The sequence below is a fragment of the Phascolarctos cinereus genome, unplaced genomic scaffold (genome assembly GCF_003287225.1).
Source record: "Phascolarctos cinereus isolate Bilbo 61053 unplaced genomic scaffold, phaCin_HiC Scaffold_4;HRSCAF=312, whole genome shotgun sequence".
Taxonomy (NCBI): domain Eukaryota; kingdom Metazoa; phylum Chordata; class Mammalia; order Diprotodontia; family Phascolarctidae; genus Phascolarctos; species Phascolarctos cinereus.
In genome coordinates this window covers 617,305,630-617,324,005 of record NW_027555847.1, presented here as the reverse complement: position 1 = coordinate 617,324,005, position 18,376 = coordinate 617,305,630, and the positions used below count along the sequence as shown (strand labels likewise).

Here is an 18,376-nt window from a genome sequence, read left to right as displayed (position 1 = left end):
CAGCCAGTGTACTAATTTGCTGAATATGCCTTTATGGCTGATTCCATAGGGCTGCCTTGAAAAACTCTTCCCTAACATGATTGCAAACTCACTTAAAATTATTATCATTTAAAATACTTAATCTACTATAATGGGGTTTTCTCAGCCTCCCAGTAGAGGAGGTTGATTGACACTTAGCTTCCAAATATGGTTTCAGGAGTAATCAGTCCTTAACAATGTTCAATTACATAGGCTAAATCCTTGTAATAGCAAGGTTTATAGAATCTACAGTCAGTGACAGATTGTATTTAAATAATACCATATGGTGAAGACCCCAGAGATATTTAGCAGTACCTACTCTGTAACTGTTAGGGAGGGTAGGGGCAGCAGATATAATACCTCATCTCCTTTCAACCCCTCCTTTAAAGGAAAAAGACAGGGGAAATGTAGCTCCTAGCTACTTTCAGTTTCCAAGGTAATAGAAAGGAAACAGGATATAAAGTATTCTTATTCATTTTGTGTTTTGAGACCTCCTTAGCCCTTTCAATGAACTCAGGGTAAGTTATCTCAAGGAAGTGAAAGTGAAGGGTAAGGAAGAAGCAGTGAGGATTCTGGTTTGGTCAGGTACCAAAAGATTAATTTTAAATTTTAGGAAGGCCTTATAATGGTCTCCATCATTACTATTTTTTTTTATTCTAATGGACTGCCTTAAACTCAAAATAGCACTTAGAGGCAGTTAGGTGGTACCGTGGTACACATAGCACTTGGCCTAAAATCAGAAAGACCTGAGTTCAAATTTTATCTCAGACACGTACTAGTTCTGTGACACTGGGCAAATCGTTTAACCTCTCTCTGCCTCAGTTTCCTCAATTGTAAAAGGGGATAATAGTACCTATGGGTTGTTGTGAGAATCAAATGAGATAACAGTAAAATGTTTAGCATAGTGCCTGACATGTAGTAGGCACTTAAAAAGTGCCCATTCCCTTCCCTCCATGTTCAACTGCAAGTTTTTAAGTTGCAACTAGGTTGACCTATCCCTTGGCACCCTCTGTGTCTAGACTGCCTTTTTAGGAGGATTAGAACCCATTTAAAAGTCACAAAGGGGACATTAGAATGCCCAATACATGCCCGCTAGACCAATTACCATATTGCCATCTGGATGCTCAGTAGTAGCCAGTCAGTTTGCTAAACAAGGAGGCCATTAAACATTTTAGCTGGTGAAGATCTCAATTGTGATCACTACCAGATCACTTGTAAGAGAACCTTTGGGGGCAGCAGGGGAAAAAAAGACACAGCCTCTCTACTCCCACTTGAATTAGGGCACAATGGGAGAAGAGGAAAGGAAACAGCTGGTGAGGAATGGATTCTACTGTACCCAAAGTAAGAAACATTCTTGCTATTGAATGCTTTAGAACTATGAAGTAGCTTCAAGGGACTTTAGGTTTGAAATATAATAAAGTTATTCTTTGTGTCTTCCCCAAGCCCTCAACGAGTCTAAAGGAGGTACTCTGAGTAAAGAAGACAGCTCCTTGATTCTAAGGGGCTGTCTTCTTCACTAAGAGTAGCTCTGTGAGAACCATCATAAGGCCTTCCCAAAGATTATAATTGATTCCAAGAGATCCTGACCAAGCCAGAATTATAATTGCTTCCTCCTCACCCTTTACTTCTAGTTCCCTAAGTTCTCTTCCTCTGAGTCAATTGAAAACTCTAAGGCAGTCCCGGAACTCACCCTTTTTTTGCTAGCCCATAAATTATGTAGGAAACCCAGTTTGGAAGAAAAAAAAAAGCAAAACTAGAAAAAATTTTAGGCCAGTCCAATTGCTGTTCTACCTTCCACATACCACATTCCCCAAGCCACACTTCACTTTTATTGATGTACAGTGAAAGCTTGTATAGTGTTTAGGGTTGGGTTGGGGTTGTGTTACAGTGACACTTTGATACGGTACTTTTTTTTATTTCCCCTGGTTTAACAACTTAAACAAGGTTTAGTTGTGATTTACAAATCACTGTACAGAAATTAGTATTATTATTTTCTTTTCCTTCTTTGCTAAGTTTTTAATTGACTTACCCCAAAGTCATTTAGACCTGGGAACAAGCCAGTCTTTCAATACCTAGTTTTAGTACTCTAACCCAAGTGATAATATAGATAATTCTTTATATAACATTATTCTTTAAGGAAATTTCAGTAGTTTTTTGAACATGAATTCTCTAATGGCCCAGGTTATCTCTGCTAGAAAATGTCATAAAGACACAGAGGGAAAGTATGCCCTATAAGAGGTCATATCACAAGTTCTGAGCAGTGCCTGGAGGATAATCCAGTCCTCTTTAGTTCAGTCCTATGCTTTATCATTTTTCTATGTTGTCCTCTACCCATCTCTCAATATTCAAATAATATAGATAACTTCCCAGACTTATAAAGTAGTAGCCAGTGTATCAACACACATTTATTAAGCACCTGCTACTACCAAGCACTATGTTTGGTGTTAAGGATGCAAGTACAAAAACTGAAACAAGCCCTAGTCACAAGGTACTTATATTCTAATGCCAGTACCTATGTAAGAACTGTCAATAGGCAATCACAACATCACAAAACTTATGTGAAAACCAGTCTTATTACAAGAGAAATGAACATGCATGTGGAATCCAAAGAGTTTGCAATTCACACAGAAGTTTGCACATTTATGACAGCAGGACAAAGGGAGGAGGAAATACCAGGAAGCAGGAAGGGGCGTGTCATGAGAGAGGACAGGTGAAGTAAAGGCAAGGAAAACACAGAACCCCTCCTAAAGGGGAGGAGCATGGAAATGGCAAAAGCCACATTCTTTTCCCTTGGGATTTGGGGGTCTGCTTATCTGTAAAGGACTCCAGCTGCACAAGCATTTTGCCAGCCTGGCACAGACTGGCTGGTGCCTGTCTTGCCTCCCAAGGGCACACAAGGAATCCAGCCTAGGGTACAAACAACAAATTATGTCAATTAAGGGGTGGAGAGTTTGGGGGGGAGGGCTTTGTCCTTGATACATTCAGGGCTTCCTACGTGCTCTGGGTCCAGTGTTTCTAGAAAATATTGCAACTAAAAAAGACAAGTTCAGGGGATCCCTTAATAGTCCTTAACAGTATACATATATGTGAACACATAGAAAATAAATGTAAAGTAAAAAAAATACAAAGTAGTTAAGTAAAAGGTAGTATGGAAGAAGTGCAGTTTGTAATTGGGAGGGCCAGGAAAGGCTTCATGCAGAAGATGATGCTTAAACTGATCTTAAAAAAGAGGAATTCTGAAAAATGGAGATAAGGAAGGAGTACTTTCAGAAGATGAGGAACAGATAAAAAGCCATGAAAAGTTATTGTGACCAAAAACATTTTCACTTCATAAAGCAACCTCGAAATGATCTTTCCAAACTTAGACTATTCTTCCTATTGCACCTGGACCTGAAGCCTTGTGAGATCAGTAAGAGCAGCTGAAACTTTAACTCTTCTGCATTTCCTTTTAGAACCTAAGGTCACCTTTGAGGGAGAGAATGAGAGAGACAGAGACAGACAGAGACAGAGAGAGAGAGAGAGAGAGAGAGAGAGAGAGAGAGAGAGAGAGAGAGAGAGAGAGAGAGAGAGAGAGAGAGAGAGAGTTTGTTAAGCATTTGCTGGCTTACTGTGTGTCAAGTACTGTGTTCTGAGGATACATATACAAGCAAGCAAGAAAATGCCTGCCACAAGGATCTTCCATTATAATGGGGGACGAAAACACATAGAGGGAAACTGGAAAGGGGTGAGAGTAATTCGTGTGGTAGAATGGTATAGAAATGCACTGAAAGTGTGATGGAGGAAGAAATCCAGGCAAGAAGTGGTATAATAGTATAGGAGATTCCAGTGGCAGAGTCCAAGGTTCTGATGGTAAGGTGGTCATGGTGATTATGAGTGATACAGAGTTCTATGAATAATGTCAATTATTGACATTGACATTATTGACAATATGCAGATGTCAAAGTGAGGAAACAATGTATGAATTGTCAAGCATCTGACAATAGACCCTTTCCAAGTAATGTCAACCTTTCATCTTGGAATTCTGAAGCCTGTAGTCTTCTAATAAGAAAAGAATGAAGTTACTCTGATGGAAACATCTGCATGTTTATAAACATGCATATAGTTTCCACCCAAGCTGAAGGCAGTACATTTTCTCTGTCTTTGGACAGATGCCCCATTGCAGTGAGTGTCAGTGAGGTTTTAAGATACAGCAAACCAGTGCATGAGGCTGGAAAAAGTACTGATGTGTTCTGGCCTTTGACCTCCCTGAAGATTGAAAACAGTTAATATTGGTGTTTTTTTAACCATAATACCTACCCCCTATCATTTGACTAAATAGCAATACCTGTCCTTCCTCAAAGACCCTTTTGGATCTAATAAGAAAAAAAATGCATGTTCCCTGATTCAAAACTGGGTCTTCGGTTTATTTTCTTATGTACATTGTCATAAACATCAGGCTGATTAGGTTGAATTATAGTTATTATTTACAGGAAGTTGTGCATGACCTATAATCATCATCCTCCTCCCCTCCCCCCAAACTTCTTCCAGGCAGTCCCCATCTCTTGAACAAACTCCTTTCTCTCCCAGCTCAGCAGTTTCCAACACTGTCATCATCCAATTATGTGCTGCTGCAAACTTGCAGTCATTAGACTGTGAGGTCCTTGAGAAAAGGAACTGCGTTTATTATTTCTTGGTAGCACCGGCCCTTAGCACAGTGTCTGGAACTTAGCAGGTGCTTAATAAATACTTGTTGACTTGACTTGACTCAACTATAAGACATTCCATCTCCCACTTCCAAGTCTTTAGATTTGGTCACTCCCTCCTTACCACTGACTCTTAAAATTCCTAGCATCTGTCAAAGAACAACCCAGGTGCCATCTCTTATAGCAAACCCCTGCCAGTCCCACCAGCTATTAATGTTTTCTCTTCTTGAAATTACTTTGTATATGCTTGAAATTTGATTGTAGACATTCCTCTCTCTCTCTCTCTCTCCTTCATCCCCCCCATCCCTTCCTCTCCTCCCTCCCTCTCTTTCCTCTCCCCCTCCTCAATACTTTCCCTCTCTTCTCTCTCTCCCCTTTCCTCCCCCATGTCTCTCTCCTCCTGGTAGAAAGTAAGCTTCATGAGGTCAGAACTGTTTCTTTGTCTTTGTATCTCCAGTGCCTAGTACAGCGTCTAACTCACATAGTAGGCTCTTCACAAATATCTTTTGATTGCGGTTGAATCTTAGCTCCTCCTCCCCATGGTTGGAGATGACGATTTTGTGCAAGATATTGACCCTATAAACATATACTTCTTCCCCGACTTTATTCCTTACCCCTAAATTCCACAGTCCCATTGTTTATACAAACTACAAATACTGATTTCCTTAACTATTTGTTTTAGTTGCAGTCATAGAGCTGTAGACTACAAGGATTAGAAGGGACCTTATCATCTAAGCCAAACCCCTTATTTTGTAGATGAGAAAATCAAGAACTAAAGGCACAATTGACCTATCCAAGGTTACACCACGAATTAGTGGCAGAGCCAGACTGAAAGCAAATTCCTATCATAGTGTTCTTTCTACTACCATTGTCTGTATCTGCATTACATGTTGGGTAAGGTCAGTGTTTTGAATGTTGGATGGTAAGCCCCTGAAGTGAAAGTTCTGGACCATCTTTGTGTCATGGTCGTCTTCAGCAGCTTGCTGAAGCCTATGGAGTCTTCAGAATAACATTTTTAAAATACATAAAATAAAATGCATTTTAAATTATAAAATAAATCATCTACCTTGAAATACCGTTATCAATTTTTTTTTAAATCCTAAGTCCAGAACTGTTCTAACTGATAGGTCTGTAGCTATTTAAAATGTCTGATTGGTTGGTTCTCCATGGCAGTCCTACTCTGATTTTTCCTACTCCATATACTCATAAGTTCCACATCTGTAGCACTTAAAGATTTATCAAATGCCTTATATATGTTATCTTGTCTGATCATCATAATAAGCTTATGAGGTAGGTATTATTATTATCTCCATTTTGTAGATGAGAAAACTGTTGCTGAGGAAAGTTCAGTCATTTCCCCAGAGTTGTACAGGCAGTATCTAAGGCAGGATTTAAACACAGAAATTCTTGATTCTATTGTCCAATATGAAAATTCATCACTATGCTACCTAGCTGCTTCATCATGATATAAAAGTGACCTTTGGTTCTCAAAGGCAACAGTAGTTGAGTTGAGGAGCCTTGGAAGGTCCTACTCAACTGGACAGGTTTCAGGTACAAGTCCAGCAATGAAATACTATCTCTTGTTGGAGAACAAACAGCCCACTTTGGAAAAGCTCATCAACAAATAATTGGCCACCAGGTGATCAAATTTTTAAGCCATAGAAACTCATGGAGACAGACCATCAAATAAGAGAGTAGAGCATTTATAGTCATGGAGAAGCAATGTGGCAGTGTGGGAAAAGCATTGGTTTTGAGGTTTACTAATCTGATTTTGTGTGAATCACTCAACTTCCATGGGCCTTGTGACATAAAAAGTTTGACAGACATGGTTTGGGGTAATTAATCATTTTATTAATCATGCTAGCATATAATTAATGAAAAGGTAAGTGGCACTCTCAAATGCTGAAGATCCCTCATGGAACTCACTCAATGCTTATATGGCCTTGGAAGAGTGTGTGTTACTGACTAGTTATCCACTCTGACTAGTTAACAAGTAATGAGAGGATGAATATTGTAATGAGAGGTGATCTTATTCTAATGAGGATCTGGGGGATGTATCTGGTCACTCAGTCCTGGTCAAAGAGATGTATCTATACCCATATCACTCCATCTAGCATAATAATCTAAACAAAAGGGGGAATCTACTTCTACTCAGACCTGTCTGAGCAAAGACTGTGTCTGATTGGGCCAGAATCCATCAATTCACCTAAACTAAAATTTCTTTACCTTTTGATCAGATCTGAGTTTTCTAGCTGGGTCAGTTTTGCCCAGTGTTTCATCTCATTATGAGCCCTGCACTTCAAAGGCTGCCTGAATGACCTACAGGGCTGATTTCTAAATGAGGAAAGGAAAGGGAAAAACCTTAATCTTAATTCAATAATTGGCTATTAATGTAGGAGAGAAATAATCATTTCTCTCAGCCTCACTCTCCTTATTTGCAAAAGGAAGGGATTATCTTCTGAGGTCCCTTCTAGCCCTATCTTTTGACCCCAAGGAGATCTCAGATCCTTTAGATATTGAGCTAAGCACTATGTTAAGGCAGGAACTTTGATACAAGGTGGTGCTGATACAGAGAGAAGACCAAACCTTGATGCTTAACCACATCTATTTCCTTTCCTCATTCTAGTTCTTGGACATCTCAGTTAAGTGGACTACACAGGAAACCTTTCCTCCGAAATACCTTCATTATGACCCCGAAACATCTCGTCAGCTACTGTGTGACCAATGCCCCCCAGGCACTTACCTGAAGCAGCACTGCACAGCAAGGAGAAGGACCCAGTGTGAGCCCTGCCCCCATCACTACTACTCCAAGAGCTGGCATTTTAATGAGGAGTGCTTATACTGCAGCGGAGTGTGCAAAGAGCTGCAGTATGTGAAACAGGAGTGTAACAGCACTCACAACCGAGTGTGTGAATGTGTGGAAGGACGGTATCTGGAGCTGGAGTTTTGTCTAAGGCATACTAGCTGTCCCCCAGGATTCGGTGTAGTACAAGCAGGTAAATGGCTGATTTCCATGCCTAGCAAAATTAATTAGTGTTGTACATAGCACGAGAGAATCACCAGAGTAAAAGATAAAGAAACAAAGTTGTTCTGATGACATTACAGGATAGCAAACTCCAAAGGCAGTGGAAAAAGCTTCCGCTGTTATACCTCTGCCATGGACCGTTGCCAAAAGAGCCGCTCTCTAAGGATTCCGGTGGTACTAAAATGCAATTTAGTGACGAGTCTCAAAGGTAGCAAATTGCCCTCTAATGAGAAACATGATGGATTGCCTTTTTTTCAAAGAGCCTACTCTAGGTTACACTGTTTATACCTGATAAATACTCCGTTTTTCATTTGGAAGCTGGCTGCTTCAAGCTACAGTGCTTTTTGACAAACATCAGAAATGTTAATTGATACCAAGAGAGTAATTATACAAATATTAATGAAGCACTAGAGCTATAACAATGCACAGTTATAATAAATTATGTCAAAAAAATGAAAGCCGCTGGGAGCACATATTTTTATTATTAGAAAGAAAGTCGGCTCTTCCTTTGGCAGGGAATTCAAGCATGTGCTGTGTGTCAGAAAAGGATAAAGCCTGGATCAATGTGTCTTCAACAATTTTATTCTTCATTTTAGATGAATCCAATTGTTAAACCCAACATAAATGCTCATCTATAAACAAAGTGTTTCCTTTCCTTTATATTTTGAAGAACAGGGTGGTGTAATGGTTAGAGAACCGTCCTTGCAGATAGGAAGAGCTAGGTTCATCTGACTAGGTTCCCCCAGCAATTATGGAATCTCTCAGTGCTTTAGGCCGGTGGCGTCAACCTCAAGTAGAAATGGAAACCACTAAACCATATATAAGGGTGCTTGCAGGCCACATATTGACTTAGAAACCCATGTATCAACATCATCCATGTTTTATAGTATTTTAATCTATTTTGTTAAATATTTCCCAACTACATTTTAATCTACGATCTCACCCTTTGTCCCCAACACATATACTTGGGAGTATTGCTGGTGGGATGGCCTACTGGACAGTGTTTAATGCCTCTGCTACATGCAACTCTGTAAGATTGTAAGTTGCAAAGAAGATGGCAATTTGTATTGATAGAGGGAGTTTCCTCACCTGGGAATTCCCTACATCAATTAAATCACAGGTTCTGACCTATTTCCTTTATCCCACATTTTGAGAATACAAATTTGGGTCAGAGACCATGGAATCCTCAAACAAGTTGATTTTTTGCTTACCACATTTATAAAATTCCAACATGGCCCATACATACATACTCGAAAATTTTTAGAATATTTCAAAGAATCATGGTATTTTAGAACTAAGTTAGCCTTTAGAGATCATCTAGTCCAACTATGGTCAATAAAATTTAAGGAAGACCTACCCAAGATTACATAACTGGTAAGTGAAAATGAGAGGGTAAGACAGATGATACACAGCTAGGTGGTTCAGTGGATAGGGTGCTGGGCCTGGAGTCAGGAAGTTTTTTAGTTGTTTTAGTCATGTCCAACTCCTTTTCACCATTTGGGGTTTTCTTGGCAGAGATACTGGAGTGGTTTCCCATTTCCTTCTCCAGCTCATTTTACAGATGAGGAAACTGAGGCAAACAGGGTTAAGTGACTTGCCCAGGATCACATAGCTAGTACATATCTGAATCTGGATTTGAACTCATGAAGATGATTCTTCCTGACTCCAGGCCTGGTGTTCTATCCACTGTATCACCTAGCTGCTCTCAAGAAGACCTCAGTTCAAATTCAGCCTCAGGGATAGGTATTGTTATTATTCCCATTTTACAGATGAACAAACAGTCTGAGAGAAATCAAATGTTTTATCCGGGGTCACAAAGCTAGTAAGTACTGAGGCATAATTTGAACTAAGTTCTCCCTGATTCTATGCACTACACAACCTATCTGCCTTTGCCACTTCTGTCCCTGTAGAATCACTCTACCAAAATCACAGAATTTCAAAGGTGGAAGATACCACCTCAGTGGCTATGTAGTTCAACCTATTCCTGAAAAAAACATTCCTTCTGCAACATGCATGACATTACTTCTTGTTCTTTTTTATCATCATCTCTCCTTTTCCCTCCATCTCTCTATCCCCCCTCTCTCTTCCTCCCCCTCTATCTTCCTCCTTTCCCTCCTCTCTCTGTCTCTCTCTGTCTCTCTGTCTCTGTCTGTCTCTGTCTCTCTGTCTCTCTCTCTCTCTCTCTCTCTCTCTCTCTCTCTCTCTCTCTCTCTCTCAAATTAATTTCCTGGGAACACTTGGGGGAGGAATTCTGTTGACCCAACCCCTCCCCACTTGTATTGAACATATGATTATTCAAAATAATTTAATCTACACTAAAGCAGAAATGAACATTTTAAATTTGAGTGAAGAAATTTATAGAATAATAAAGCTAGGAAGAAGGGACCTCCTTGAAGGAAGCATGAAACCATGTTTGCAAAGAGAAATGTCAGGCCAGAATTTTCAGTACAAAGGCGGCCATTCTACTTGTCCCCACCACAGAAGGCCTCATTTACTTCTGTCTCCCCACCTCCCCACCTCCTTTCCCTGAACACACAGGCTGTCCTCTCAACTGAAAAATGTTTTCCAATATAAACAGAAGGAAGGATATGGGATGTCCGTTTCTAAAACACTAATCTTCTCCCACCCCACCCCCCTTTTCAGTGAAATGCCTCTGTATCTTGTTTTCTTCTCCTGACCCTACTATACTTCTAAGCCACATTTCTTATATCAGACTGGTGGCCTCCTCCAACTGTATTGAAGGCCTATTTCTGCACATTCTGGTGATTCTAAGGATTATGCTTTGTATTTCTGCTCATATGAGGTTAGAATACAGGGTCAACCACTTAGATTTATACACAAATATTGGAAAGTTCTGTGGAAGTTCTTTCCACCAACACTAATTCCACCCACAGCTCTTTCAACCAACAATCTGTAACTTAGTAGTTCACTCCTAGATATTTACCTGGGACACACAGACAGCTTAAGTCACTTTTCCAGAATCACAAACCTAGTAGGTATCACGGTATTGGAACCCAGGTCTTCCAGACACCTCTGCCTTTTAGCATACCTGACCACTCAGGTCATGTAGCACATGTTCCAGGAAGCCTTTCCTGATCCCTTTTAGTTTTCATGATTTCTCCCACTTTCTCAAATTACCATGTGTATACTTATCTGTTTGGGGCAGCTAGGTGGCACTGTGGATAACCTGCCCACCTGGAGTCAGGAAGACTCCTCGTCCTAAGTTCAAATCCAGCCTCAGATACTTATTAGCTATGTGACCCTGAGCAAGTCACTTAACCTTGTTTGCCTCAATTCCTCACTTGTAAAATGAACTTGGGAAGGAAATGGTAAACCACTGGAGTATCTTTGCCAAAAAAAACAAAAAACAAAAACAAAAATAAAAATAAAACAAATGGGATCAACAAGAGTTGAAAATGACTGAAAAATATTTATCTGTTTACATATATTATAACTCAATAGAATGGGAGCTCCTTGAAGACTGAGACAGTTTTTCTTTCTTTTTTTACTTTATATCTCGAGCCCTACCAGGGGTGGGGACCCTGATATCTCAAGGTCACATGTGACCTTCTAGGTCCTTGGATGTGGCCTTTTGATTGAGTCCAAGTTTGACAGAACAAATCCTTTTATTAAGAGGATTTGTTTTGTGAAGTTTGGATTCCGTCAAAGGGCCATACTTGAGGACCTAGAGGACCACATGTGGCCTCAAGGCCCCAGGTTCCCCAACCCTGCCTAGCACAGCACTTAATAAATGGTTGTAGGATTCATTGGATTCCTGACTCCAAGATGTTTCCATCTTGTCCAAAATAGTATAATAATGTCTAAAATGAAATTATGTTGGAGATTTCTAGAGTGAAATTATAGTCTTTTGATAGTCTATTCACTAGGCCACACTATCTTTAGTTTTCTAAGCTTAAAATAAATTAAATAATAAAATAACAATTAAAAATAAATTTTCCCATTGCTTGGTACTCATACCTCTTAGAAGGGATATTGAATGAAGAACAGGAGGGTATTAGGAAGCTCCTAGAGCTTTCCTTAAAAGCTTTCTCACTGCTACTTTATCTTCACACAAGCCATCAAATGGCCACTAGCTGCAAAGGAAAAAGACAACATGGGTTACCAAATGGGGGACTAGCCTTGGAGTAGGAAGGCCTGGGTTCAGATCTTGCCTCTGATGCATCTTGACTGTGTGACCATAGACAAGTCTCTTAGCCTTCCTGTGCCCTCCAGGCAGCTCTCAAAGGCTATAAATTAAGCAGCTGGTATTGTCTTACTTTGGCAAAACAAAGTCATGCAAAGTCTGCCATACTAAAGAAATCATAGGTCTGATTAAAAAAAAAAGCCAGAATGAAAGGGTGGGGGGGGAGAGAGAAAGAGAGAGAGAGAGAGAGAGAGAGAGAGAGAGAGAGAGAGAGAGAGAGAGAGAGAGAGAGAGAGAAAGAGAGAATAGGTTATAAATAGGATCTTTTATGTGAGAGCTGACAAGTTCCTTCTCTCAGATGAGTAACAACAGCTCATAATAAAAGCTAACATTTATATAGAGCTTACTACAAGCCAGGCACTATGCTAAGTGCTTTACAATTATTATCTTATTTGATCCTCACAACAACCCTAGGATTGCAGGTGCTATTATTATTCTCATTTTTACAGGTGAGGAAACTGAATCAAACAGATTTAAATGACTTACTTAGGGTTACACAGCTAGTAAGTATCTGAGGCTGGATTTGAACTCAAGTCCTCCGGATTCTAGGCCCAGAACTCTAAACACTGTGTCACCTAGCTGTCTCTAACTGGGAAGAGAATCACACAATTCTCCCCACTTCCATTTACATATTTCTAGCAGTTAGCATTGTACAGCACGTTGTTGTTGTTCAATGAATTGGAATGATCTATTGTTGTAAATGTAATTTAAATACTGCTAAGCCACACTAGATGGTGATATTTTCATATGCAAATACGCTGTGCAATATGTGACATATCCATGCATAAAAGGGAGTATTGACATTATTTATTTTAATAGCATCTTTTATTTGTTGGCTGGTTCAAGTTCTCCCTATTAATGTTTTCTCCAAACATATCAAATCTCTTCCGACAGTGCAGTGAAATACCCATACAATCACACTTCCTGTAAGTTATAATGACTGTTCTCTTGAACACAACAGCTAAAGCAAATTAGGATCTCATGGAACATCTATTACGTTGCACCATGGCAGGTTTACATTTTGGAGGCAGCTCCATTTCCCTTCCTTTGTTCAGTACTTTATTATATTGTAAAATTTTACTTCCTGAGGTTAGCACATTTATTAGCCGGTGTGTATGCTGATGTACAAGGCAAGCAAGAACATCACTAGGAGCTGGTTAGAATTTAAAGACATGACATTTAGATTACATTAATTCCTAGGAATGATAGAACAACAAACAGAACTTATTTTCCACCAGAGTCCATGATTTTTCCAGAACAATAGTTTAAAGGACTCAGTTGACAGCTGTTCTTTCCTGACCATTTTGTCTGTGGTGTAAGTGAACATAGAAAGTCAGTCTAAAGGATAATGTGGTCTATAGCACTAGGGAGGACTTAGCAGAGGACTTTTTAGGGGATTTTCCGAACCATACTAATGTCATACCTGCTGTGAGAGTCTTTGATTCTGAAGTGCTAAACTGGCTGTTATCTTTCCTGAAGGAACCCCAGAGCGAAATACCATTTGCAAGAGGTGCCCAGATGGATTTTTCTCAAATGAGACTTCCTCTAAAGCACCTTGCCGGAAACACACAAATTGCAGTGCCCTCGGTCTCCAAATGGCATCAAAAGGAAATGCAACTCATGACAATCTCTGTGCTGGAAACACAGAAGCAACTCAGAAATGTGGAATAGGTAATTATGTTCCAAAAGCTTTTCTCTGGCAGAGTGGCAGTCTCTTGCATAAGGCTTGCCTGAAAACCTCTTTCTTTCTGCCTGTTCAGCCATTTTTCTTCATCTAGTATGGTTTACCATGACTCATTCAATGTCATTCAGAACCTCCTTGCCTCCATTTATTCAATAGTCATTTCTAAATGTTGTTGCTATAGCTATGATCTTTCATGTGCATATCTACAATTTAATAAGAATACTTGAAAAATTACTATTATCTCATGCATTCGTATTTCCTGGCTGACATAGTCTTTTCTGCCTTCATTTGATCCTATGCTATCTTCCTCTCCCCTTTGTGCCCTATATTCAGATATCATTCATTGGATGGTGGGGAGGGAAGGAAGTAGGAGAGTTGTACAGTGGGCTATTCAAAAAAGAGAAAAGTTCAAACAGTGGAATATTTTTTAAAGACAGATCATATTATCACTCTCAACTAATGTGTATTATTGACTAAAGTATAAATTAGGTACTAACATGAAATGATGTAAGCTAATGAAAAATTGTAATTCATAATAGGTTGTTATAGCATAAGAGGCTCACATATCATTAACATCTAAATCCCAAGATCTTCTACTTCTTTCAAATATTTTACTCAATAGAAGTCAGACATACTTCAATTTTTGTTGGATCTGTTATATCTCATTCATGGAGGCACAGACCATGATCCATTCCTACTTTCTCATTCTGTCTATATCATGCCTTGTAGCCCCAAAAATTCTACATGGCAGTCCACCCAGTGTGCTGGTGGACTTCTTCATCCCTTAGCATTGCACAGATACCAATAGAGCACATGGTTGTTAATTGGCTATTCCTTGATCTTACTATATGGCTGAATTAATTTTGAATTAGTGAGAGGTTTTAGTTCTTCCTTGACTCACATTCTAGACTTTTAACTGTAACTCACCTAATATTTGCCCAGGATCACCTCAGACCCTTGGCACCATGCTTAGGAAGACCATAACTACTACCTGTCAAATGTTGTCTCACGTTCCCTCTAAAACTCAGCTCTTTCAGAAAACTGAAGAGAAATAGAGTACAGACTCCTATTCAGAGCAATAGGCCCTTCTATTTGTCCTCTATGTGATGTACATATTTTGTATATAGATCATACAGAACCTTGATATACTTGTTCTAAGTCACATTGTAATTTCTTTAGGAGTAGAGACTGTATCTATTTTGTACCCTGAATCCAAACTACCCTGTGGATACTAGATAAGCATTAATTGAACTTAGCTATTTAAATTAAATTAGAAAAACAGTTTGAGGCAAAAACTTAGTCATGTTGATGTTATCATTATTCTTTCAAAATAACCGAGTAAGAAAAAAATATTAAGTGCCCTAGAACACTTGGAAATTCAATTCACTTTAACAAACAATTAAGTGCCCACTCTGTTCAAAGACATAAGTGGAACAGAATTTGCTCTCATGGAGCTTATATTCTACTTCTACAATTCTAACCAAGGTGTCACTACACAAGGAATTTCAGCTAAAAGAATGGTTGTATACAATTGAATTTTAACACAACATGTCATAGGAAACCAAAGTTTCTAGAAATTAATAGTTTCTCCAGAATCAAAGAGTCTAAGATCATTGTTACATTAATTTTCCTCTTTCTTCCCATTTAGATATCACCCTATGTGAGGAGGCATTCTTCAGGTTTGCCGTTCCTACAAAATTTACCCCTAATTGGCTCAGCATCCTGGTGGACAGTTTGCCTGGCACCAAGGTGAATGCAGAAACCATAGAAAAGATTAAACGAGGACACAGTTCTCAAGAACAAACCTTCCAGCTGCTCAAGTTATGGAAGCACCAAAACAAAGACCAGGATATGGTCAAGAAGATTATTCAAGGTATGGTACTCCAAATCAAGACCCAAGCAGGAATCCAACTGGAATACTTTCATTGCCAAGTGAGAAATCATCAACCTCCCTGTTGAATGATACAGAATTGATGATCCTCCATCTTGAATCTTTCTGGCTTTCAAATGACATGGTCAATATGCTAATGTCATTTAAGATGCTATTCCTTCCAAAAGTAAACAGATCGACCTGTTTTCCTGTTGTTTCTTTTGGAAGCCAAATGTAGGTACAATGTAAGCAAAAGCCACTTCCAACTCTGAGAGTGTAGTAAGGCTGAAATAGATTCCAGGGCCTGCCTCCTACACCTGGAGTTTGACTTCTTAGTAGGTTTCTTATTTTGCTAGCAAACAAAAGGCATCTAGCCCCTACGAGCCTCAGTTTCCGCTTTAATCAAGGACATATGTTGTATTTATCTGTTAAAGCACATCACATTTATCAGGCAAAGTTTACAGGCATCCTCTCATTAATCCTCGTAATGCAACCTGTTTTTCAAGAAATGATTTTAAGAATTTATGTTGTGAGAATTAATAGGACAATATCTGAAGTTACAATTTGTTCAGTTAAACTTCAGAGTTCAATAAAATCATTCTATTAGCTGGAACTCCTGGCCTAGTGCCATGGTTGGAATTTGTTGGAATTCTGTCAGCAGAAGGAAAGCAAGCACTGTTAGAGCCGATATGATATAGTGGAGAATATAGTAGAGATATTGTATGGAGACTACTTAGGTTCAAATCCCTTCTCAGATACACAGTGCCCGTATGACCCGTGGGCAAATCCTGTAGCATCTCCGGGCCTCAGTTTCTTTATCTGTAAAATGAAAGGGGTATAATTGATGATTATTAAGTTTCTTTTCCATCAATGATTCTATGAATGGGGTTCTTTTAAAATTAGGCATTCACGAACAGCATCAGAGATTTTAAAATGCTCCCAGAGAAACAAACTTTCTTTTTCTTTTGTTCATGCTAGGAAAAACACAACCCCAAAAATACAATCCAAAACCTTTTTTATGGTCAGTGAACCAAAGGGAAAAGTCAAATTACATCCAAACTAAGTTCTAGGCCTTGGGACACAGGTCAAAAGGGGAGGTAAAGGTTCTGGACCAGTGGATATTTGGCATCCATTCTGAAAAGGAAAATTCAGAAAAAAACATTTTCTGAATACACTTTGTTTATAGACAATTTAGTAGTTACAAATGACCTAAAGATAATTTCTTTGTTAATGTAAATGTCTCAGATTGCACAACAGCTGGTTGCTTTCATTTGTTGCAGATGGCAGATTTCTTGTGAGGATGGAGGAGGGAGACTAAAAATTCTTTTCGAAAGGATAATTGCCCCCTAAAGCTGAAAAGGCAGTATCCTATTTAAATAGAGCAGCTTCTCTACCCATCATCATATCATAGTTCACCTCTGAAGTCTTTTCTTTATGAAGTCCATTTGCTTGTTTATCTGTTAGTATGTTTTCAGGGATTATTCTCATTATGGGGATTGCATGGAATTATGTATTTAAAAAAATTAAATTTGGTTAGAACAGATTAACTATTGAGAGAACTACACAAATATTAACTTGACTACTCTTGAGCAGTATACTACCCATTGATCAGGACTGTCATTATTTTTGTCTTGGCTAAATCCATCAAATTTATGCCCAGTGATGATGGTGTTCCCGCATTTGGGGCCTGCTGGTTTTTAGAGCTGTTCCATTTTTTGGAATTTGATTCTATAGATTGTGGTATCATTGGATCATTGATGATGTTATAGAAATAATATACCTACTGACCTAAACAACTGAACATCCAATTAATCCTAAATAATATAAATGACTGTTGTCTGGGTTAACATTTATTGACTTTATTCCACTGTGACTTTACTGTTCTTTTCAGACTAAGGTACCAGCTCCTCTCAATTATTATTATTTTTAGCAACTTATTATTTTATATTAATTCTTATCTACTTGAGAAAAGTTATCCTCAGAACAAAACCACCACATACTGGCATAAGAGACTTTATCATGGGAATGTGAATCCAATAGCATCTCTTTCTGATTCTTAATTTACACAGATATTGACCTCTGTGAAAACAGTGTGGTAAAACACATTGGACGCTGGAACCTCACCCTGGAACAGCTCTGTAGTCTGATGGAAAGCTTACCGGGGAAGAAAGTAGGAAGAGAAGATGTTGAAAAAACTATGAAGTTATGCAAATCGACTGATCAGATCCTAAAGCTGCTTAGCCTGTGGAGAATGAAAAATGGTGATCAAGATACTCTGAAGGGTTTGGCACATGGACTGAAAAACTTAAAAACATACCATTTCCCCAAAGCAATCCTTCAGAGTCTAAGGAAGACGGTCAAGTTTTTGCACAGTTTTACAACGTACAGATTATACCAGAAGTTATTTCTAGAAATGATAGGGAACCAAGTGCAGTCGGGTAAAATAAGCTGCTTATAACCAGCCATGACCTTTGGGGTAGAGTTCACGCACACAATGAGATGATGGAACATGTGAATAAGTTATTCCTCCATCTGTTTAGTGAGGTACATCTGGGTGGGTGGGTGGGTGGGGATGCATTCTGCTGTTTTGGGCCAATATGTGGTAAATAAGTGACTACCCTGGTGATGTGCAAGAGACAGTATACCCCCAAAGCTCAATACACCCCAATCTTGGATCTGGTTCAATACTTACTGACTCTATTTTCCTCTTTACTGCTAGAAGTAACTCAACTGGAAACAATAACCCAGACAGAAAATGTTTTTACTTCATCATGCCTTATTATGCATGGGAATGTCTAACTGGGAGAACTTGGAGTTTTCAGCAGTCCTGGATGCTTTCATCCAAAGGCCATTTTTTGATAAAGCTCCAAACATGCTGATAACACTAATACAG

The 18,376-nt window shown here is 39.0% G+C and overlaps 1 protein-coding gene across 1 annotated transcript in view; it reads left to right on the top strand.

Annotated features, from left to right (window-relative positions):
- The window catches only part of TNFRSF11B (TNF receptor superfamily member 11b), a 46,183-nt gene extending 28,151 nt beyond the window's left edge, over positions 1-18,032 (top strand). Inside the window, 4 exon segments of the mRNA XM_020975545.2 lie at positions 7,327-7,696; positions 13,409-13,600; positions 15,262-15,486; positions 17,553-18,032. Coding sequence (XP_020831204.1) covers positions 7,327-7,696; positions 13,409-13,600; positions 15,262-15,486; positions 17,553-17,941 — 1,176 coding nt within the window. The 3' untranslated portion in view covers positions 17,942-18,032.
- Positions 18,033-18,376: the final 344 nt, after the last annotated feature.